This window comes from Heloderma suspectum, chromosome 1, assembly GCF_057233095.1.
Source record: "Heloderma suspectum isolate Gila_16-S chromosome 1, 16-S_ref, whole genome shotgun sequence".
NCBI classification, from domain to species: Eukaryota; Metazoa; Chordata; class Lepidosauria; order Squamata; family Helodermatidae; genus Heloderma; species Heloderma suspectum.
Window position 1 is genome coordinate 189,065,346 of NC_139458.1, and position 23,819 is coordinate 189,089,164.

The following is a 23,819-nucleotide window of genomic DNA, read 5'->3' on the forward strand; positions in this document are numbered from 1 at the left end:
ACAGCTTGATTTGAAATGGAAATAATGAGCTAACAAAAAGAAGTGCTTTGAATCAGGTAGAATTTGTCCATGTAAAAGAGGAAGTGGTGCTATAACATCTGCACCATCTAGTGGTTGTATAATTAAATATATAGAACTTGTAGATAAAGGGGGAGGAAGCGGGAGGGGGAAGGGAACCACATGTAAAGGGCCAATCCCGCAAAAAAATCTGGAAGCAGAAGCCCCGGTAAAATTGCGGAATAAAAAGCCTCTGTGTGGAGGAGCCTTATGTCACTTAAAAGTCAAAGTTTGTTGCAGGATGATGCTTTATGGAGACAGAAAGCAGCTCAAACATATGTTATCCATACAGATTTATTCCCATTGATTCTTTTTCTTCTGAAATGTCAGACTTGTGGGGAATGACAACATGCAGATACCCATTTAAATTCAAGGGGATGTTATTTAAGACATGAATCCTACAGTAAGTTAATTTAAGGACATTCATAAAAGGAAAGTTTGGCATCCCATTCTGCTCCCTGCAGCCCACTGAAAAGACTTTTGGAGGATTGGGAGGCCCTCCTAGACAATGTGGGATTGGGTGTGGGGGGCTGCAGGAGGGGTGGGAGGGAAAAGGAAACTTTCCTTCTGTGAAGCTCTGTAAATTTATTTACCTTAGGATCCAAGCCATGCTCTCCCATTAGATTTCCTGGTTTCACCCTTGCTGTTGTAATTCAGTGAGGCGGCCTGCAAAAATGGCTAGTGTTCCAATGATGCAAACTATCATGAAGATGCCAAGGAGAAGGTGATCAACCACCATTGCAACAAACTTCCATTCTTCTGCAGCCTGAGGATGGAAAAACAAATAAAAAAGGAGGACATTAGAATTCTCTTGGGTCTAGTCACTCGTTGTGTCAGTGGGTTGGCACTTTGGACATTTATGTATCCCTTTCTTGCAGGAATAATTATTTTCCTACATGTTCTTCCTTACATCAACAAACATGCACATGCAATGAATTCCAGTCCAAAAGGTGTCCTTTGGTCGCTTGTGAAAATGCTCTAAGATGGTGTGTCCCAAACTGTGTTCCATGGAACCTTGGAGTTCCATGTAATACAAATAGGGATTGTGTGAGAAATTTTCGATGCTAGTGATATTTTCCCCTCTAAAATATTAAAGATGAAATTATGTATGTATCAGAAAAGATGTATGTATCCTACAAGCTGGAGCCCACCCCTCATCAGGCCATTATAGGCAACCTTGAGAATGCACAGCCCTATCAGAACACAGCATTCTGCATCGCAGCACTGGTGTAAGTAGCCAGAGCCAGGACTCAGTATATGGATTCACAGGCAACAGAATCTGGAGTCAAGCCTCCAGCTCTTCTGTAGGTAGAAGAAGCAGCAGACACAGTGTGTCTGTTTAATTTTTGTTTCTGAATTCTGTGTGTGTGTGTGGGGGGGGCACCCTGCAAGATCCACAGCCAACCTGTATCCTTCTAGACCCTCAGCAGTCAATAGCATTAGCCAGAAGGTAGGAAAGTTTTTCAAAGTTTGAAAGTTTTTCAAAATATTTTTTTATAATTTGAGTGCAGCTCTACCCCCTGCAAATTAATCTTTAAGGCTTAGGTGCAGCTGTAAGCTCTGTAAATCAATTTTTTAGGGCTTCAGGCCCAGTAAGTTAATGTTTAAGGCATCAGTGCAGCCTAATTCAAGGGTACCCGAAATATGGGAAAATATAAATTTTGTGAGCTCCTTCCTTTTCTGTGAAACTGGATTTTCTACTTCTACTTCTGTGAAACTGGATTTTTATATTACACTGCAAAGAAAACAAAATTCAGGAATAGACCTGATGCTGCAACTGATATGAGGATCCAGCTCTCCAGCATTGTCCCTAATATTAAGCGGGTTTGCGAACAAAAGATACAGAAACATTCTTCCCATTTCCCATAAAAATAACTGACTGAATTATTTTGTTACTTATTTTTATAGTCCAGTAGTTTCTGTAATAATAACAACATATTTCCATATTTTGTTTTGTGTTTATTTTTCAAAAAAATGTTTTTTAAGCTTTAAGGAAGGACAGTGCTTTTTAAAAACAAAATTGTCCTCTCTACATTGTACACTAACCATCCTTCTTTTGACTATTACCTTACTGATTTGCGATGGTTTTGTACTTTTAATTTTTATACTTACGGTTGCTAGCTCTCCTTCTATCAGGAGGAAAGTTTTTCACTCAGATAATTTTCCTTCATTTCCCTCTCTTTATTATTTGTTTTTTGTAAAATATAACCCCCCACACACTAACTTTTAAAAACCTCAAAAAAAAAAAATAATCAGATGCACTTTGAGCGTTGTGTGTAGCAATTTGGTATGAAAATAGGCTTAATTTCACCTATGATGCTCAAAATTTCCCTTGCCCCCCCCATTCATCCCCAGCCCTCAGCCCAGCATTTATGGTTTCCATCAATATATTTCAAGCCGAAAAGTGTTCTGTGGCCAAATCAGTTTGGGAAATGCTGCCCTAAGACAGTGATAGTCAATCTTTTTGGCAACTGTCCCACAAGTGCTGTCTAAAGTATATGAAAGTGGCATTTTAGTGCACTGTACAAAATAGGTGCAGCTAGTCACTGTACCCTGATGTGGTTTTGCTGGACAGAAGGGAGAACTATAGTGCAGAAGCGGTGGGCAGGAATCTAGGCTTGGGTCTTTGTCCTAGCCAGGTCCATGGGACCTCTTGCTCCTGTCCAGCAGTGCCACAATCTTACACTGGATGTGGCACATACCTCAGTCTGACCACCCATGTCTGTCTGTAGGGAGAACAGACAGGTACAAAGGCAGGGGTGACAATCGGAGAAGTCTATAATGCACATTTCGATCTGCATGCCTCTCACACGCATAGTCTAGAAATTCGGCACCAGAAGGAGCTGATGCAGCATGATGTTATTATGCTAAATATATGACCGGAAAAGGAACAGATTTCTGTGTTTCAAAAATGTATACTTGGCGAAAATTTGGCCATGTGGAAAGGACATAATAAAGGATCATAAAATTATACATGGCAAGGAGAAAGTGGAGAAGGATCGTTTTTTCTCCCTCTCTTACAATACTAGAAGGCACTCAGTGAAATTGACTCAGGACAGGCCAATGAAAGAACTTCTTCATGCAATGCATAATTGGTAGAATTTACTGCTGGAGGATGTGGTAACAACTTAATGGGAGACAGCTTTATCAACAGCTATCAGCCGTGATGGTTAAATGGAACTGCCATGTTCAGCAGCAGTGCATCTTTGAATACCAGCTGCTAGGGTGCAACAGTAGGGAAGGGGTCTTGCCTTTGTGTCCTGCTTCTAGGCTTCCTAGACCTACCTGGCTGGCCACTCTGGGAGACAGGGTGCTGGAACAGATAGACGATTGATCTGATCCAGCAGAGCTCTTCTTATGTCTCCAGGTATGTGGATAAGGTTGGATTCACACATGCACATTCATCACTTGATGACTCACCACTAAATACATGAACTGTTTCAATTGGAACGTATTGTGTTTGGGCCAAAATAGGGTGTTAAAGTGCAGCCTCTGGTGACTAGTGTATGATAAGTGATTCACAGATGCAAGTCATCACAGACAGCAAGAGTAGAACATATTCATGTGAACCTGCCTAAGGTGTGCTACTAATATGAGGACAGAGAGGAGAAAGACACAGTCAGAGGCAAAAGTGAACCCTGCAACAGTGCATAACACATTATGAAAGTGCTTCAAATAAAAGAATGAGGTTAAGAGTTTAGTCCTTCATAAACTTGTCTGTTATGACCGCTGAAAAACAACCACCATCTGGATTTTTCCTGAAGGCTAGCAGAGGTTCTGAATAGTCATTTCTTTCTCCCACATGTTTAAAGGTCTCTCTCCACCTCCTCAGTACTTGATGGTTGTGGGGCTCTGATTAGCCCAGAGCAAGTTTCACCAGCTATTATATTCTACTCAGTTGGTTTGTTCCCAAATTGTTTTGCTCAGCAATTTTGTGAGAACTTTGGCCACAAGAGGGAGACAAATACTGTCCAGCAACATTTCACGGGGCCTAGAGGGGAAAGGTTTGGGCTAGAGACAAAACAAAACAGAAAAGTCTTGTGGCAACTTAATGATGAACCGATTTATTGTAGCATCAGCTTTTGTGCCACAAGATTCTGTTGTTTTTGCTGCAACGGACTAATACATCTACCCTTCTGGAAATCATGAGGAATAGCATTTTGACAGAATGCAGGAGATGTAGAATCCTTGGAAACCCTTGCTGCCTGAATACAACTGAATAAAACAGTGGTACATTTCCTCCTTTAAAATTGATTTTAAAAAACAAATAAATCTGGATTGTCTTGATTACTTATACATCTGAATTGTCATTGCTTATTGTCCTTTAAAAACTACATTAGAGGCAGAAAAGGAAGATCAAAGTGTGTATGTGTGTGCATCAGTTAGAAATAGATAGGAATTGCTCCCAAACGAAAGTGGATTGCTTTAAAACTAGAGATCATTCACCTCAGGAAAACATGCTTACATTGTTGGATTCTTGTTCTGACTTCATTGTTTCAGCGATATATTTGATGCCCTCAATAGCACTTTTAACATCTGGATTTTTGATGAGTGATGACTGGAAATTCACAGCAGCTGGACCTTGTTTTCCTGAGATTTCAGAAATATCAATGTCTTCAGTAAAAATCCTTTTCTTCTGCTTATTCCTGGAAGGCCGCTTCATTGTTGAAAAAAACATAATGTTTGGAATTGTGTCAATAAAAATCTGAAAAAAAAATAATATTCATTTTACAGATATGGTTTTATGAGAAAGAAAGCAGGGTGAAATATGTCATCACTCTTAATCTCAGAATAAATAATATTTCCTGTTGGAAATTTGGACTCTCTTGCACCTGCGATACCTCGGGGGCAAGGAAGCACCCTTGGCTATCAGTTTCTCAGGCTGTCCTGTATCATTTACTTGTATAAATGATAGGCACGTTAGAGAAACTGTACATAGGTAAACAGTAATGTTGAGCCATGCTCCACTATCGATCAGCATGTGCAATTGGAGCGCCATGGATTTTATTACTTAGCATCCAGATACTGGTCTTATGCTTGTTTTATGCCTATTGGTGGAGCTATTATTTTGGCACCTGAGACAGAAAACCCACAACGAACTCCAAGTACAACAATAATAACACTACTACTACTACTACTAATGTTGTTGTGTTTAACTAACAGTGTGCTGCCCTTTCATGATATTCAGAGCTGCCCGAGACAGCTACTTCATGTGGTCTGATGTTAAGGCCAGCCCTGCATAGATCACAACAACATGTTTCTGAGGTCCCCCAAGGTTCCCTGGGAGCTGGGATACAGGCCTAGCACAATACCTAAGAACCCAAGAAGTGTGCTGCTGGATGAGACCAAAGGTTTATCTAGTCCAGTATTCTGTTTCCAGAGTGGCCATGAAGGACATGAAGGCAATAGCACCCTGTCCAATGCCTAGGACAGACTAATTCTGGAAAGATTGTTCTGATCTGTTGAGAAGATTAACTATAACAGTGTAAATGGTTCTTTTTAAAAGATGCTGAGAATTGATTCTCAATTTAAAATGGCTGGGACTGCATGTAGTGTGCACCTGGTCTGTTATGTGGGCTGATCATGGATGTCAGTGCAGACTAACTCATGAGAATTGGGGTCACCAATGAATGTGTGGGAGTAAATTCTTCAGGTTCTTCTGTCAGGAAGCATGCAACTGAAAATTCTCTCCAGTGAGTCTAGTAAGGGTGATAATAACTCTACTAACAAGCAAAAGCTACATTAATTTCCAGTAGTGGTACAATATTTTTGTTTTTCTGAAGAATAGATAGAGTCATGAATTCCCATTAAGGATCTGGTGTGGTCCTGCAGAAAGGATCGAAAAATAACATCTTCTGAGGCAGGAACAATGTATCTGGCCTGTAAATTAAACCACCTTTGAGTTTGGACAAAATCATTTTCATCTCATCTATTTAGAGAAGAAATTGCAAAAGGAAAGTTGCTGCAGGATGCATTTATTTCAGCAGAACGGAAGAGCCGCCCTGCTGGTGTTCCTAGTTCATCTCACCTTCCTGACCCACTGTGGCATCGTGTGGGTACTTGGAGAGCGGTGGTGGGTGTTGATCACAATAACGGTGATGATGATGGAGGCTATGACAAACACCATGGTAAACAACATGTACTTGCCAATCAAAGGCACGGCACTGGAGGTCGAGGGAATCAGCTCCACAATGACCAGAAGGAACACAGTCAGAGAAAGCAGGACAGAGATGCTCAGGGTCATCTTCTCTCCTGTGTTCACAGGGAGGGAGTAAAAAAATGTATGAGGGTCAGTGGGGGTAAAAGAGCAGAGAGGGAATTTCTGAGGGAAATACAGTGGGTAAAACCCTCACTCCAACGGGAACTCAAGCAAGGGCCAAACAAGGAATGATGGCAAATATATCTTTGCATTTGTGTGTGGGGTGGGTGGGTTTAACCCTTTCCTCCCCTGCTGCAGTCCTTAGGGAAAGCTATCTTATGAAGCTAGTGTGTGCTTTGGAGGGAAATCTACCTCATTCAGCCTTTCCCAACCTGGTGCATCCAGATGTCTTACTCCTATCATCCCAGACAACCATCCTCCCTCATTGTGTCAGCATATTTTTGTTTTATGTATTATGACTGATTGTACTGCATATTTTCTATGATGCCAAATCCTGAGTGCCCTTTTGGGTAGAAAAGTGGATTTAAAATAGGTTTCAAGAATTTCTCCATCATCGTTAGGAAGGAAATTTTAAAGAGGAAGGTTAAATTCTCACATGTATATCATGAAATCACTCACAGGGATATACACACAGAGCATGTATCTCTAGCATTACATTCCTATTGAGTAGCTCCATAAGTTCACCATTAAAAAGAGGATGGTCGAGGACAGGCAGAAGATGGCAGATGCTTGCTTCTGCTATGAGTCGCAATATGATATATAAAATGTGTGTACCTGAATCTGTGGGCAGATAAAACACTAATCCAGTTAGGAATGAGAAGAGAAGGCAAGGAATAATGACATTGACAATGAAGTAGAGAGGCAAACGCTGCATCACAAAGTGATAGGTAATATCCAGGTACGGAGTCTCAGGGCAGCAGGCATAGCAAACCCAATGCATCCAACCCCGGTGATCTTTCATTATCCACTCTCCACTCTCCATGTAGTTACTCATGTCTGGATGTTTGCTTTCCTGAGGAGATGAATGTGTACTGCTAATGAACATAATAACCAAGCTATGATACTACCATATCATGACAAGAAATTTAAATACTGTATACAAATACCACATTTTTATTTGTTTTGTTTTAATACTGTTTTAAGCTCACCCCTCTTTTCCAAGTGGTGAGACATTCCAGGGGGAACACTTAGCCAGGTTGGGTTTCCTTTGGATGGCCACTGGAGTCTTATGATATTTCTGTAATATTTGTGTATTTACAAATATATAGGTTGAGCATAGGTAATCACACACACAGTTTAACCACTCCAATGGTCAGCCAAAGTCTGCTGCTTCCACATCAGATCTCCCGGAAGAAAAGCCAATGCCCTAAGATGCTCATGTATCCCAAATCCAGCTTGTTGTGTCCCAGTCTCTGTCTAAAACTGTAGTCTTGCCTCATGCACAGTCACCTAGATTAGAAAATCGATATGTGGGAGAGGGAAACACATTGCCAGACTAGGAACACTCTTTGGATAATCTAAGACAACACGATAATCCACCCTGTGGAAAACGTGTTGCATTCAGACAACACATAACCCATGGTTCAACAAACAGCCCATGGTTCAAAACAACCCACCGCTGAGTGTGGGTTAGCATGTTGTGTGGACAGCCCCATTATGAAGCTGTTCCATAATTTCTTCTTTAACGGGTTTTTCTGGTAAGAAAAAAGACAGAAGAAGCAGTGGGAAAACATGGGAGGGTTACAAATGGAAGACATCATCATCTGCTCTCTTCCATAAAATTCTGTGTCTGAGGCAGGATGATGGCTGTATAAAAGCTTTTATCTTTATAAAAGCTGGAAGCAGCCTGTATTTTGGGGGTGGGGATTATGATTTTTTTCTCTCCAGCAAAAGGAAATTTAAATCAATATCTAAAAACAAGAACTTTTCAAAGCAAAATAAAAACAAAAAAAACCCATCCACCACCCCACTATATAGAGAAATAAAAGCAGCTTGGTTTAAACACCCAAGGAGAATTCAAAGATCTGTGGGTCTAGTTCCATGTGTCGAACAGGACTTTTCATTTCTTGAACAGCACTGCCGCCACCCCAATACAAGAAGACAAACCACTTTTGAAACTGAGGGGGAATTTTGAAAGACATTTGTGATATGCCAAGACGGTCTGCTAATTAAAAAAAAAAAAAAGACAAAACCTGCATAGTGCAGATAAATGAAGATGGCTCCTATACAAGGGCCCCATCCACAGTATACACAGGATGGAAAGACTTTTGGATCTGTCTCATATTCCCAGCTGTAACTTACCGGGTAGATGGCAACCACTGTGCCATCGTAGGTCCAGGTACCAAACTTCATACTGCAGTTCTGCTCATCAAATGGAAAGTGGGTAACTATGATTTCACAGTAGCTTTTAAAGATGGCTGGAGGCGTCCATGTGATGTGGCCTGTATAGTTCAAAAGTACTTTGGTAAACTGCGTAATAGCAAAATCTCCATCTGCACTGTAAAAGGAAAGAGATGGACCTTAGTACAGTGGAATTTCAAACTTAAAAACACTTCCACTCGCAAACATACAGTGGATGCCAATAGCTTGGGAGAGGCCGGGAGTAACATAGAGTGCAACCCTTCTGCATTCAGTACTATTATTCCCAGGTAAATGGGTATAAGGATTAGGATTGGCACCTAACAACATTTTGTCTCCATGTTTCTTGATGTTTCTCTTCTTAAAATAATTTATTTTTCAAACATACATATTACAAAAATGGAAAGAGCTGCATTTTTAATGTGAAAAAGGATGGGAACATGTAGTTTTATACGATATTAATCACTTATTTCCTGGAATTATAATTCAAAAAGGGTGATAGAGAATTAAACCTGTCAAAATTATCTTCAATTCAGGAGACTTGAGTCCTTATATGTAAAATAGCCTGACCTCATATTTTGTTGGCCAAGGTGAAATCAGATTGAAATAGCTGATAAACAAAAATCAGTTCAACTAATAAAAGTATTTCCCAGATTTTTCTTAGGCACTCTTGTTTTAAGAATGTAATATGCAAATTCCAGTGTCTGTCAGAGATTAATCTGGCACCAACGATTACATTTAATACTGCTGCTTTATGGCATCCTCTTGTTTCAACCGAAATGAATGTTTTTGCATATTGCATCTCTTTTTGGACAATTTCCCCCCTCTTTTTCTGTCAAAAAAGACAGAAACAGGAAACAGGAACTTCTGCTCTGCCCTTTCCAGGGGCATGTTTCCACGCTATTGGCTTCACTTTGTTTGCAACTTTGTTGCAATGTTTCCCCAATCGCATCTGCTCCTTTTCCAGTTTCCACAGTGCTTCAGGTCCTGGCTTATCATTCATCGCTGCAGCCTGGGGCTCTGTGCTGTTTCCACTGAGCTCTAATCGAATTATTTTTTTCATGGCTGGGTGGAGTCTGAGTGGAGTCTGGGTTGGGTCTGATGACCTCATCCGTGTTCCCACCTCTTTGGCCATGTTTCCAGGACAACGGAAGGAGAAGCTAATCGAGGAATACCGGAGTTTTAAAAAGGAATCAGGTTTGCTGTGAAGAGAGGCTTTCCCCCTCCCCCCTTTCTCCTTTCCCCTGAAAGTCCAGATGCACCTGCATTTCAGGAGCAAACCTCATTGACCGCAATGGGAGTTACTTATGAGGAGTCGCTAATGTGTGTTGTGGGAAAGAGAGCGAAACCAGCCCCTATTTTAATGCACAGGATCTCTATATGGAAGCTGTGAATGAGTTACGTCCTAAGGCAATGGACCAAAGCCTCATAGAATCATAGAATCATAGAATAGTAGGGTTGGAAGGGGCCTTCAAGGTCATCGAGTCCAACCCCCTGCTCACTGCAGGAGTCCAAGTCAGAGCATCTCTGACAGATGGCTGTCCAGCCTCGTCTTGAACGCCTCCAGTGTGGGAGAGCCCACCACCTCCCTAGGGAATTGGTTCAATTGGTGCCTAGAGATTGAGCTTAATCACATTTAAGGAATTGGGCTTTGATGTGCGCGGTGTCAATTGAGGGGATTCTCTGTTATTTCTGTGTTCACTGAGAGGGCAAGCCTCATTCAGGACAATGGGAGAAAACACCCCTTGACTGGGGTCATGGGCTGTGTTCTACTAATTTTCAATGATTTTTCAAAAGTTGGTCCCTTGGCATCCTGCTCCAAAATGGCAATGAAACCTCCAGAAAACAGGCAGAGGGAAAGTGTTGGGTCACAGGGGTCACGGGCAGGTGAGCGACACACCCACAAGGGCTGGGCTACACGCCCCATGGGCAGGATTATGATACCGAACCCAGTGCAGTTGCAGAAACAGGTCAGTCGTGGAGCTGAAGTAAGCTGGAAAAGTCGGACTATAAGCATTCTCAGAAGAAGCAGTTTTTCAGCGATAAAATGTGGGGCTGGTGCTGAATGGCCATGACATCATGGAAACACAGAGACCTCACCGCGCAGCCAGGCTGGAGTAAATTGCTGGTGGAAACACAGCCCAGTTCTCTAGCTATATCATTGGAACTCCTGAAAAAAATGCCCTAATTATTCAGTATTTGGACTCATCAACTGCTTCCTTGTTATGGGACTGTGCCACAGCATTAATGTAATTAATAATTATGCATGCAATAATGTAATTAATAACTAAATAATTACTTAACACTAAAATTGTGCCTAAGTTTTCCTTTTCCCTCCCAACCCTTTTTACTTTTGTGTTGTGTCTTTTTAGATGGTAATCCTGAGGTTTACCAACCTGACTGTCTTGTTTTTATTGACCTGCCTGTAACCTGTCTGTAAGATGCTCAGCTTAAGAGTGGGGGTATAAATGCTTTAAATAATAAATAAATAATATCTGCAAATCAGCAATCCTACTTACTTGTTGTACAAAACTAAATCTGGATGCCAGATATCTTCTGATGAGACGTGAATTTGTTTCACGCCCCCATAATCTTCTGGCTTCCATTTCAAATTTACATCTGTCCATTGCTAGCAAAAGAATGTTAAGAGAGTTTAAAGACTCCTATTCATATTGCTGGATGTAAGCATAATACAGAGAAATTATTTTATCTGTTCAATTAACTGATTTAATAAACAGAAGCTAATTAACATCCCCTTTCCTATTTTGTCAACACATACCAAAATGCATCCGTTGTCAGCAACTCTTTATCATAGAGCTCACGAAGAGTACATGGTGTTTTTACCATTGCCTGTTCTAAACTGAGTACATCTACATGTACTGTCTTCAGTTTAGTTACCTAATCATACCATCCTTATCCGTAGCATACCAATAAGCATTTTGTAAAGAGAGGTATAATTAAACCATATCAAAGAACAATAATTTCTTTCCTTTTCAGAAACATAACGGCATGAAAGTCAACCTGAAGTATAGGAAATGTTTTAAATAAATTCTAGGATGTGGTCTTTGGACTCCCACAGCACCACCTTCGAATAGCAAACCCCATTCCATAACACAAACTGTTTTTGAATGTTGCACAGTTCCAGAAGGAGTTTCTTGAGTGTTGCTGTTTGAGAAACACAAACTCAAAGCTCTGTTGGATGCATGGAATGAGTTGCCTGGTTATTTTGATCCCCAGCAAATGCTTCAAGAATTCCTGGCACAATCCAACTGATAGGCTTTCAGCAAACTTTGTCCAATTATTTAAGGATTACTTCCAGTGGTCCAACTACATAGCTCTGTGATCCTGACAAAGCCTAAGCTTATATAATTAAATAATTTTATAAAGTCTTTTTATTGCTGATCTGTTCACATTTGACACTATCCACAAAAATATCAGAAAGGCTTTCAGAGGGATAGCTGTGTGACTCGACTGCAGCAAAAACAATGAATAATTTGGGGGTACCTTAAAGTCTAACAAATTCATTCTGGCATATGCTTTTCTAGACTACTGTCAATTTTATTAGAGGTGTGAAGTGTTTCCTAAGTTACCAGTAGATATACACATAGCTGGGAGGGGCAGGATTGTAAACACTGAGATGAGGGGGAACTGAAATGCAGGAAAAGTCACTGTCTCTACTTTCTGCATTTAACTTTCTTCTGACCTCATTGTTTACAATCCACCCATCTATCCACCCACCATGTGCACATATACTTGTAACTCAATATAACACTGCATGCCTCTCATGAAGTGGACTGTTGTTAACAAAAGCTTATGCCATAATAAATTTGTTAGTCTTTAAGGGGCCACAGGACTCTCTTTTATTTTTGCTGGGAAAACAGACATCTCATTTTGTATTACAAAGCATTCCCCAAATGGAAGACCATATCTGATTAAAGTGGATTCTTGTGCATAATTGCAATTATGGAGTAAGAAATTACCTGTTTTAGGCGCACATTGGTCGATACAATTTGATTCACTTCATCCTTAATAGAGCAAAATATCAAGATTAAAAGAAGACCACAAAAATGTATTGTTAAGTCGTATTGGCCCCAGGAGTGTGGCCAAGTCATTTATAGTGTTAGAGGAGCCTAGAGATCCATAATGCTTGCTTAAGTTCATTATTGGTGCAATTCCCATGCTAGTAAGCCTCTGAGCATGTGCGGAGGAGTCAAAAGGCTGATCACAGCCTTCTTGGTGCATTCCTTGCTAATGAGGAGAGACTTTATCTCTGATGTGCCTGGGAAGCAAAGTCTGTTTACAGGTGGCTGTGCCTGAGAACCAAACACTTCTAGCCTATGCTGAGAGTGAACGCTAGGGGTGCGTGCTGCTGAAACACTGCTTATTGCTAACCTGTAGAGTATAAGACCCATTGTACCCAGTGGCTCGGGGTTCAGAGAAGCTGTCTGATCCAACCATTGGGTACGCCTGTGTGCTGTAAGTTACTCAAAGTCTCCTTGTAAGCAAAACTTTGAGTCTGATTTATCACTATCTTGGCACCTCTAACCTAAGAGTTCAATGCCCATGACTGGGGCAACACCTAAGTTTATATAGATATAAAACTCCTTTGCTATTTTTGCCTTGACCTTCCACTATCAACATGTAGATTGTAAGCTCCTTGGATAGGGACCTGCTTTGTTTTACTCTGCAAAGTACCATGGTGCTGTATAAATTAGCCAGATGAGTTTTCATTGATTAGTCAAATCATCCATTGATTAAATCTACATATGACTGAAAATAATAGTTCTGAAGAAACAAACATATCTTCTTTGTTGTCAGAAAGTATTGTAAGATGCCTGTTGCAAAACACCTTGAGTCTTTTTCATCATCATCTGTTTTAGATGATGCATTGCATGTGACATAACAGGCATCATTTTAGAAAAGACATTCCTCCTGTATGTGAGAGAAAAGAGGAGAGCCATATTTTATAATGGTGCTTGTCATCTGAAGTTTTTAATAATTACTTGAATTAAAAATAATGTGTGTGTGTGTGTGTATACACACACACACCTACACACACACATATATAATCTAGCTGGATTACTGCTATATCTTAGACTTGTGGCTGCACTTGAAGACAAATTGGAAGCTCCAAAGGGTGCAGAATTTGGCTGCCAGAATTTTACCTGTTACTGCTGCCAGGTTGGTTGACATAACCCCATTCTGTATAAAGAATTGCACCAGTTGCCTATTCATCTCTGGGCCCAATTCAAAGTGTACTCACCTTTAAAGCCCTAAACAGCATGGGACCCAAATACATAAAAGAACACTTCTTCCCATACTGGCCTGCCTGAGTCTTCAGATCTTCCACTGAGGCCCTGCTCCAAATACCTTCCTTATTGGTAGTGTGCCATGTCACTACAAAGGAGAGGGCTTCCTCTGTGACTGCACCATGGCTTTGGAATACCCTCCCTCAAGAAATCTACCTGGTGCCTAATTTACAATCTTTTAGGAGCCACAATACGATGTATCATTTTACCCAGACACTTTAACCCATATAACTTGGGCTGTGCACCGCTTTGGCCTGAAGCCTGAACTTGAAGTTGAAGCGGGGTGCCTCAGACCACTTTGGGCCGCTTCCGAGTCGAGGCGGAGGGGGTCCAAAGGGGCCTGAAGTGGATCATATTGCTTCGAAGTGCTTTGGTGCGCTTTGGAACAATCCGGAGGCCCAGCCGCCATGCTGCTGCCACTGCCACTGCCATCGCCCAGCCCCCAGCTCCTTACCTGGTCCACTGGATGCATGCTGGCAGCCGTCTTGTTCCAGGGAATGGGTGGAGCCATTTATAAAATGGCAACTCCCTGTATTTCCAGAAATTCAGAGAGTCACCATTTATAAAATGGCTCCCCCCGTTCCCAGGAACAAGACGGCTGCCGGCGCACGTCCAGAGGGCCTAGGAGCTGGCCACGGTGGTGGCTCCCCTGGTGGTAGCCTGCCCGCATTGCAAGCTGCCGCTGCTGGCCTCACTCAAGCCTTCACGGGCTCCTTGCAAGCAAGGAGCCCGTGAAGGCTTGAGCAGAGGCAGGAGTCGGCCTCCAACCAGGCGCCCTCCTTCCAAGAAAGGGAGACATTGCAGTAGGAGAGCGACTCCTGCCTCCGCCGCCTGACCCAAGCCTTCACGGCTGTTTTTCATTATGGCTGCTGGATTTTAGTGCTATTGTACTGTATTGGGGTTTACAATAATTGCTATTTATACTGTACACCATTCTGGAATCTCCTATGATGAAGGGCAGTAAATACATATTTTAAATCAGTGGATACATTTTTTTTTACAAATAAAATGCTGCCAAACTAATTGTGAGCACATTTTAGTTGAATAAAAACATTGTAACTAATTAATATAATTGATAAATCAACTAAACATTGCTGCCCTCAAATTAATACTGATAATTATACTAACTACTTCATGATTATACTTATCTCTAACAATCATTGATAATTCCACTGTACCACTTTGATCAGCTGGATAAGCTGCAGTCCAACGGTAACATTAACAATGTCGCGATGGCTGCTTACTGGACGAATGACTTTGTTATAGTTCTTGAATAAATTCTCAACCAGACGAGTTTCATTGTCACAACACTGGACCAGAACAGCTGCAGGACAATATAAAGCAACACTTTAAACTCTGTGACGGAATATTATTATAAGATTTTTTTTGGTGAACTGCTAAGTTTTGTGAATCGCCCAGACAGCTTCGGCTATTGGGAGGTATAGAAACAAACAAACAAACAGGATTTTCCTCTGCTGCAAAGGGGTTTGAGCTGAAAAGGGTTAATGGAGCCAGAAGAACTGCTTGATGAAGATGGTCAGACCTGGAGATCAGGTGCAGTTATACTTTCCTTTTGTTAGGGAGATTGCTGGATACATAGCCAGTGGATGCTCTCTGCCAAGCTAGGAAATAGCTGGAAGGTTCTGGGCTGTTCTGTCTGATTGGGGGCACACCTTTCCCCTCAGCTAAGGATGATGTAATCTAGGTGTGCGCGCACGCGTGTGTGTATAAAAGAACAACTACACCTTGAGTTAGGAGAGAGAGAGGGAGACTGAGCTGAGATGAATTTTTGGACTCTGCAAGACATCAGGATCTGGGGTTGAAGGGGTGCCTCTCTCTGGAAATCTGATGTGGGAACAAATCTGGCATGCTTTGCTGAAGTGCCTAAGCTGTGCATTCACCCATGCTCAACTTGTATATTTGTAAATAAACTCAAATTTTACAGAAATGTCATAAGCCTCCATCTCTTCCTGCAAAGAAAATCAAACCCAGTTTAAGGGCTGAGTCCTGGAAGATTTCACCAGTCACCACTCAGTATTTGATAATTGGAAGCTGCCTTAGATCAGGTCAAATGAATTGTCTGTTTACTCCAGTATTTCTATTCTGACTGGCATTAGCTCTCCAGGGTCTCAGGTAGACATTTCCCATTACCTGCTACCTTATTCTTTTAACTAGAGATGGCAGGGATTGAACCTGGGATTTGTTGCTTGCAAAACAGGTGACCTACCACTAAACTATGGTCCTTCCTCAAAATTACCCCCCCCCTCCAGTTAAATGAGAGGCTACCAAATCTGGGGTCATTGACTATTTCACAGATTTTTCCCAAGGGCAAATCATTTATTACTTCACTTATTATCTGGCTGAATCAAGATCAAAAACATTGGCAGAATGGGCTGAAGACAACTGAGTTAGTAATTCAGAAAGAAAAGCACCTTACATCATTGCCATGTTTTATTACTTATTGCTAACTTTTATGGTCATTCTTCTGGTGGTCATGACAAATGGTGGCTGTGAATTGCTCCTGGCACTGGTTTTCACTGCTTGTACTGTCTGCAAAAAGAAAGTTACTGAGGAGAAAGTGGGGGGATTTCATTTCGATTTTCCACTTTTGTTACGAAAATGTCTAGGGCTAGCTCTGTCTTTGCCGCCTGTTTAAACTACAGGAGATCTCTTGCGTCGTTCTGGCTTCTTGCTTGCCAGGGTTCTATAAGGCACCAGAGAGCGGAGGTGAGATCTCGAACCAGAACCACCTGCAGTCAGCTTTCAGCATTTTATTTCCTGCACCACGAGCTCTTTGGATCCCCAGACCAAGAGAACTAACCCTTAGCCTTAGGAAAAAGGGTTCATTTCCACCCTGGAGTGAGTCAGGTAACCCGCCAGCCTGAATTCTGTCAGCTGACTCTCCGGACCAATTGAAACATGAAGGCCCTATAAAGCTCTTCCGGCTAAACCAGCTTATCAGTACAAACAAGGGTATCACAGAAGGAGAAAGCAGCAGCGCTTTTTGCCCATTGTGGCTAGTCGACCATCGGAATTGGTGGCTCTGGACCATTTAAAATTATCCATGTCTACTAGAGGATATTCATATTTACTCACCATAATAGATCATTTTATGTGCTTTGCTATTGGTGAGGGAATGTAGCACTGAATGTTCTTTGAAAAGTTAGTGCAAATTTTCAGGTACAAAGAAACACCATTTCAGTCGCAATTATCCAGTTTTATGGAATAATGAAACTGCATACTGCCAGTTATCACCATCAAGGAAATGGGATATGCAAAAGGGTGAATCAGATAATATTCATGAGGGTTAACTGAAGAAGAAAGAAAACATGACTCAAAACATGTAGCTAAAGTCATATTTCTTCATAGCACACTTCTCAGAGCTCTGCTGGGTTCGCACCAACATATCTAATGTTTGGAAGAAGGAAAAAGCTGCCTGCTGACATTGTTACACTGGGAAGAAAGAAGGATGGTTTGAGTGGCAATCTTGTTGAGTGGGTGGGATGTCATCGCAGAAATTGCAGAATCTGTATTACCAAGCAAGAGCAAACATGGACAGGGTACAGGAGAGACAAAAGCAAACTTACAAAAGAGGGTTAAGACTGCCAGAAATTAAAACAGGGGATTGTGTGTTAGTAAAGAAAGATAGGAGAGATAAAAAGAGAAAGATAGGAAAATCAGTATTCTGCCTCAACTGGAGATTTTCCACAGATAGATGAGGCTCTTCTCTTCAGACAGTCACCCTCCACCAGTGGAGGGCAATGAATGTGACAGAGAGAGAAGCGAGGCTAGCGCATCCTCTTACGTCACATGTTTTCCCTTTTCAGATATAGAATGTTTGAACAGGGCTATCGTGTCCACACACAGCAACTGGAACCAAGGAACCCCAAGAAGGGGCAAAGGGGTGGTTCAACTGTCGGAGGGAAAGTTGTTGTTGTTTATTTGAAATCCAATAAAATGTTGTCAATTTATCCAGGTGTTTGACTGGATCCTTTAATCCCCATCTCAGATCCCCATTTCAACATACCCCTGGCCCCAGCTGCCATAGGAGCTTATCAGTACAAACAAGTTTTCTTGCATCTGAGGACTCTGGGTACTCTCTTGCTTCCTTTTTCCTGGCCCGCCTGCCTTTGACCTTACATCTCCTTCTTGGTCTTTCAGCCCTCTATTGCTGCCTTGAAACTTGACCTTCAGTCTAGCTCTGATTCTGCACTCATCTCTGCCCCTTTGTTCCTCATCTGCCTGATCTGGTGGCTGCCACGTTATTTCAGAGAACAAGCCAGGCTGACATGCGTGCCTAGCAGAACAACCACTTTATTGTCAAGAGCGCTCTATAACAGCAGCAGCATTACCAATTGCCTCAGTTTAGGCACAGCGCCACCTATAGTTGTGAGAGCAATATAACAGATCAACTCCCCATCACAGTGCCTTACCTCCAGAGTGCCTGTCACCAAGACTATTGCCCTTCTAATTGTCTGCCTGCCCCAGACATGGATCTCAGCTGCAGCCAGCCATGGGGATAGTCCAAGGCCACAAGTCCTTATTTCTGGGACATGTTACTGCGGACAGAACTCTGATGATTAGCATAGTCCTCCTGCATGCTAACAAGATGTTTTGGCCGTCTGGTGTCCCATGGGCCTGATGTTCTTCAAAGTAATTCTATCTGGGTCCCCTCCCTCCCCATAGTATATTTTAAGATGGGTAGAAGCTCTGCTTGGAGTTTCACTCATAAGAAAAACAGAATACAAGGCAAAGCCAAATTATTTCCTTACTGGTAGATTTTGCCAACTTTTAAAAAAAGTATGGGTGGATCCTAACTTCTAATCTGTGAATGTAACAGACCTCCATTGACAGAACTGAGTTTTGCCATCTCTACAACCCTCTGCTGTTCTCTCTGGCCCCTGAAAATCTGCTTCTGAAGGGGGGGGGGGCTTCCCCAAAACAGAATGGCATGACTGCTTTTGATCCATGCCCCTATGTCTATTCTGCTTTCCCATGAAGCACCCAATGGCCTCTCATCAAGCTTGTTGACCAAGTCAGCACCTAATTAACTTCTGTAATGCTAGAGCATCTGTCGTTCCCAGGCTATTCAAAGGGAGTCACATTTTGCCAAGTTTATTATAGACACTGATCACTTGTGAGTGTGAGTGTGTGTGTGTGTGTACATACACACACCCTTACATGTACATTTACACATAAGGCCCTCCAAGGCAGTTTACAAAATAAAAAACAAAATACAGGTTTACAATATGAAGACATGTGATCCCCATACTTATACCTGGCAAATATTTCCAGAAACTTAATGCTTTGTTTCGTAAATTCTTTGAGGGTTCCATTCCACCAAGAATATTTTTGAAAAGGATGCAACTTCCAATTAATGAAGGTGGGTTCGGTTTTCCAGATCTTGCTATATACCATTGGGCGTATTTACTGACCTGTACTAATTTTTGGTATTTTCCACTCAGATTTGATTTTTCACTTTGGTCAGTGTTGGAATCTTCTTGCTTGGAGCCTCTTTCTAAATGGATGGCATTAGGTTCTTGGCATATTAAGGCGGATAGCGCTCCTCCCACAATCTTGGCAGTTAGAGATGTGTGGCGTATAATGTCATGCCAATTACAGTTTGACCCATTTTCACTTGCCAAATTGACTTGATGGAGAAATCCAGATTTAAGAATTGGAAAGAAAATGTTTTTGTGGCAGACCTGGACAGATAAAATGATCTTTACCCTGGATCAATTATTGGGTGTTGATTGTGAGTTTTTGCAGTTTTCAACTTTGCGAGATAAATTTGATTTGCCTGCTATAGTGGAATGGCAGTATTTGCAGTTGAAACATTTGTTAGTATCTAGATTAGGTCCTGCTGCTTTTACTGCTTCAGAGTCTCTTTTGCTATTGGAAACACTTATTGAAGCTGACTAGATATATCGATGCATGATTTATGTTTGCAAATACTTATTATCAATGAATAAATATGATACATGTGGTCTGCAACAGGAATGGAACAGGGAAATGGAATGTCCTATTTTGTCTAAACAATGGACTGCTGTATCAGATATCTCAATGGATCTTCGGTTATGCCTTATTCAGCAAAAATGTTTGTTTTGGATCTATTGGATGCTACAATGTCTCTTTAATAAATGTTTGTCAAATTCGGCTAATTGTTGGAAGCGTAATGCAGTTAAGTGCTTCTCTTTTTCATATGTTTTGAAAATGCCCAATAGTTGCCTCCTTTTGGGAGGAAGTTATTATACAGATACATTTTGTATTGGAAAGCTCGTTACTATTTACTGATGTAAATGTTCTCTTAAATTACTTACCTTCTTTTTGGTATGTAACACATGGTCAGCATAAATGGAACTTTCATGCCCTTTTGGTTGGTAAAAGACCGAAACTACGATATTGGAAGGATAAAAGCTCACCAGCTATCATGCAATGGATTAAAGACTTAACAATGCTAGCAATATTTGAAAGAGTGGTATCTAGGTGTAACTTGCAAATGGACTTATATTTGGATATTTGGTCTGCTTTTACTGATGTTTACGTGTAACCTATTCTTTCTTTTTTTCTCCCTAGACTATTGTAATATTTGAAACTGAGGATTTTAGAATATGATGTTATATTTTTATTTTTTGGTTTTTAATGTTTTGTTTGTTTGTTTTGTTTTGTTAAAACTCACAATAAAAATGATTAAAGAAAGATTTACAATATGAAGAGACATCAAACAATTCAATCAAAAAACCCAGCAGTTAATTTAGCAAGAACAGTTTAAAATCACAATTTAAAAGCACGGGCCATCCTCAGATTAATCAAGTAAAAGCTGCTGTGAATCACTAGGTCTTTAGATTCCATTGAATAGCAATCAGCAAGGGAGGAGACAGGCAGACTTCCTGCAGGAAGGAATTCCTTAATGATGGGAACACCACATAAAACACCCTGTCTCTTATGCTTGCCAACCTGATGGACCTTACTAGCAGGTCCTTGAGCAGGGACTCTATGGCCTATCTTAATTTGTGCGTCAAAAGACATTTTTTCTCCTTGCATTACTGTCTGGAAAATAATGCACCTCCGAACAACATAGAAATTGGCCATTCCTAATCAAGAGGCTGTATCTTTATCCCAGTTCTACAAGCCCTCTCTGAGGTCCCAAATCTGGAATGTGTTTCCTATTCCATAGTTTCTTCCTTTTTAAAAAGACCCATAATTAATTCAAACTTTTAAAATACAACAACACAAAACATCATCACTGGATTGTAATTATAATCAAAAGACTAAAAAAACAAAAATGTCTATCTCTCTTTCAAGCATATCCAATGTATTCTTTTGAACAAAAAAGTATATTTCCATGATAACAGGGGCTAGGAGGAAGCATCATAATAATTACATTATATAAATGTACAGCCCAATTCTATACATGCCTACTTGAACATCAGCTCCATGGATTTCATTGGGGATTGCTTCCAGTTAATTATGCACAAGGTTGCAGACATATTTTATTAACAGTCCTTCAGAGGAACTTTAATATCTCTAATGGAGCCCTGCGTCTAAAGAGCAGCAATCCTTTAGGATTGTCCTCCAAGTGTTATTTTTCATGAACTAGAATCTTGAGGAAGTCCACCATTCGTAAGTTGTTTGCATTACTGGAAATGGTGCTCTCTCTTCAAACAGAGGATCATATTTATGACTACCAGTCTTGCTTTAAAGGATGTGGATATCTCTCTCACAGAAAAAACAAAAACAAAAAACCCCATCTCCTATTTCTTCTGCAGACCGGAAAGCTGTCACATTTCGGAAGGCATGTTATGTCCTTGCATTCCTATGGAGGTCAATTGGCTGTTAGGAATACACTTTTGTCTGTGTGTGTTTTTAAAAAAATTTTTGTACAAACCTATACAGTTCTTTTCAGCATGGGAATAAAAATTTACACCTGTATTTTAATTTGGGGAAGAGAATTAAAACTTTAAAATACTTTCAATTTTTCTCTCTGGAAAGTGATATAAGTTTATGGAGCAACTGCATAGCCAAGGTCACATAATGTCTAAGGCTGCAATCCTATTTACAGTATTCTGGGAGTAAGAGGCCATAGGATTTTTTTGGATCTCACCTTCCAAGGGCAGAGAGGTACACCCTTGGAGAAGGGAAATCCAACCTCACAAGCCTCCCCTGAGAGGCTGAGAAAAGCTCCATAGCTAGTGCTCCCTCCACATCAAAGGGCACAAAAAGGGGGGCCTTCCGGAAGCGCTCCTATGCTCTCAACATGCCCCCCCCAAACAGAGGGAGAACTTTGCCAGCCCTGCAGCTGGTGTAGTTTATTTCCTTCCTACTGACATCAAATGAAAGTGATAAAAAGTAATCAAAGATAAATAGACCTACAAGTTAAACAGAATGATGCAGAATCAATAGCTTGTAAGGTAAATACCAAACAACGAAATCAGGGCACAGAGAAATTAAAATTACAACTCAAGAATGAAAGTAAAAAGCATAGTCTGAAATGCAGACAGATCTGGCACCAGGTATGAGAGGGCCCGGAGTAATTTTGCCTTATACCCCATGCCACCCTAGTCGCACCTTCAGTAAGATTATCAAGCAGCAGGCAGGGGTCACTTTCTTTTCTTTCTTTCTTTCTTTCTTTCTTTCTTTCTTTCCTTCCTTCCTTCCTTCCTTCCTTCCTCCTTCCTTCTTTTTCTTCCTTCCTTCCTTCCTTCCTTCCTTCCTTCCTTCCTCTCTTTCTTTCTTCTTTTTGCTTTTTAGCTTGGATCCAGAGACCTGCTGGCAGAAGGTGATTTTTCTGCCCCCTCCAAACCTAAGCCCCCCAACCTCTTCTGAGTGTGCCCTCCTGAATGGGGTGGGCTGAGAGGTAAGGTGGATCCCCCAAAATTGGGTAGAGTCACCTTCTGTAACAAATTGTTGTTGGGGAAGATTTCAGTGGGGTTCCAGAAAAAGCTCTGAATTAATCAAACAGTAATGTTTATTACTGGTATCTAGAAAAATACTTTTTTTAAAGAGCTAAAGAAAAATAATCTAATATTTGATATACTACAATGTTGTTGTTGTGTGTTTTTTTTTAAAAAAAAAATCCTTTGGGAGGAAATACAAAGAAGCTACAAGAGGAAAATCATTAATGCAGCAAATTAAAAAGTTAGAAAAAACATAAACACGTCTGTTCAATCCATTTTGCTAAGCCTAACAATGTTGAAGAAGCAGTTAGATATTAAATGCTCATATTCTTTAAACTTTTTGTATAATATTAACTGTAACTTTTTCAGCATGTAAGGGCACAATCCTATGCATGTTTAGGCAAAAAAAAGCCCTACAACTTCCAGCATTCCCCAGCCAGCACCTAGCCAAGCTATTAGCAATATTGGTGGCTTCAGAAAACTTCATAAAAGGCAGTTTATAAAACTATTAAAAAAAGGAAACTTGGGCAAGGAAATAGTGGACAGTTCACTGCATTCCATAGTAGATTTCACATTTCATTGTTAATTTTTATCATTGCTCATCGTTAGGAGTATATTAAAGTTAGAAAAACAAGTGTTTGAGAGAGAGAGAGAGAGAGAGAGAGAGATTACTGTGTTCAGCTACAGTTCATAAAGGTATAGGAAGCATCTTGTAAACACATGCTCTATATGAGGTCCTGCACCAAATAAGCCAGACCAATTTAAATGCTTTAAATGGTTCACCTGGTCCAAAGAGCAGCAGGATTGGTAGACAGTGGACCATCATTCCTTTTCCTCTCACAGAGGCTTCCAAAGAGTCCAAGAGCTGACATGGAGTAAAGCTTTTCTCTTTCCAACTAGGGTGCTTGGGAAATGTGACCTCAGAGTTATAGTTTCACAGCACCTGCTTATGGGGATAGCAGCTGAAAGCAGCATACCAGCTTGGAACAGGAACAGTCTATTTTTGCTAAGCCAAAGTCTCTCTGGCTTACAGTCAGA

The 23,819-nt window shown here is 40.9% G+C and overlaps 1 protein-coding gene across 1 annotated transcript; it reads right to left on the minus strand.

The window, feature by feature from the left end:
* Nucleotides 1-339: 339 nt before the first annotated feature.
* On the minus strand, nt 340-23,607 carry CHRNA1 (cholinergic receptor nicotinic alpha 1 subunit). The gene is made up of 9 exons (XM_084829772.1): nt 23,565-23,607; nt 15,063-15,208; nt 12,556-12,600; nt 11,095-11,204; nt 8,519-8,714; nt 6,992-7,229; nt 6,086-6,309; nt 4,523-4,762; nt 340-823 (listed from the first exon to the last, which is right to left on the minus strand). The coding sequence occupies exons 1-9, from the start codon at nt 23,605-23,607 to the stop codon at nt 692-694; spliced, it is 1,374 nt and encodes a 457-aa protein (XP_084685898.1). The 3' UTR covers nt 340-691.
* Between the last annotated feature and the right edge of the window lie 212 nt (nt 23,608-23,819).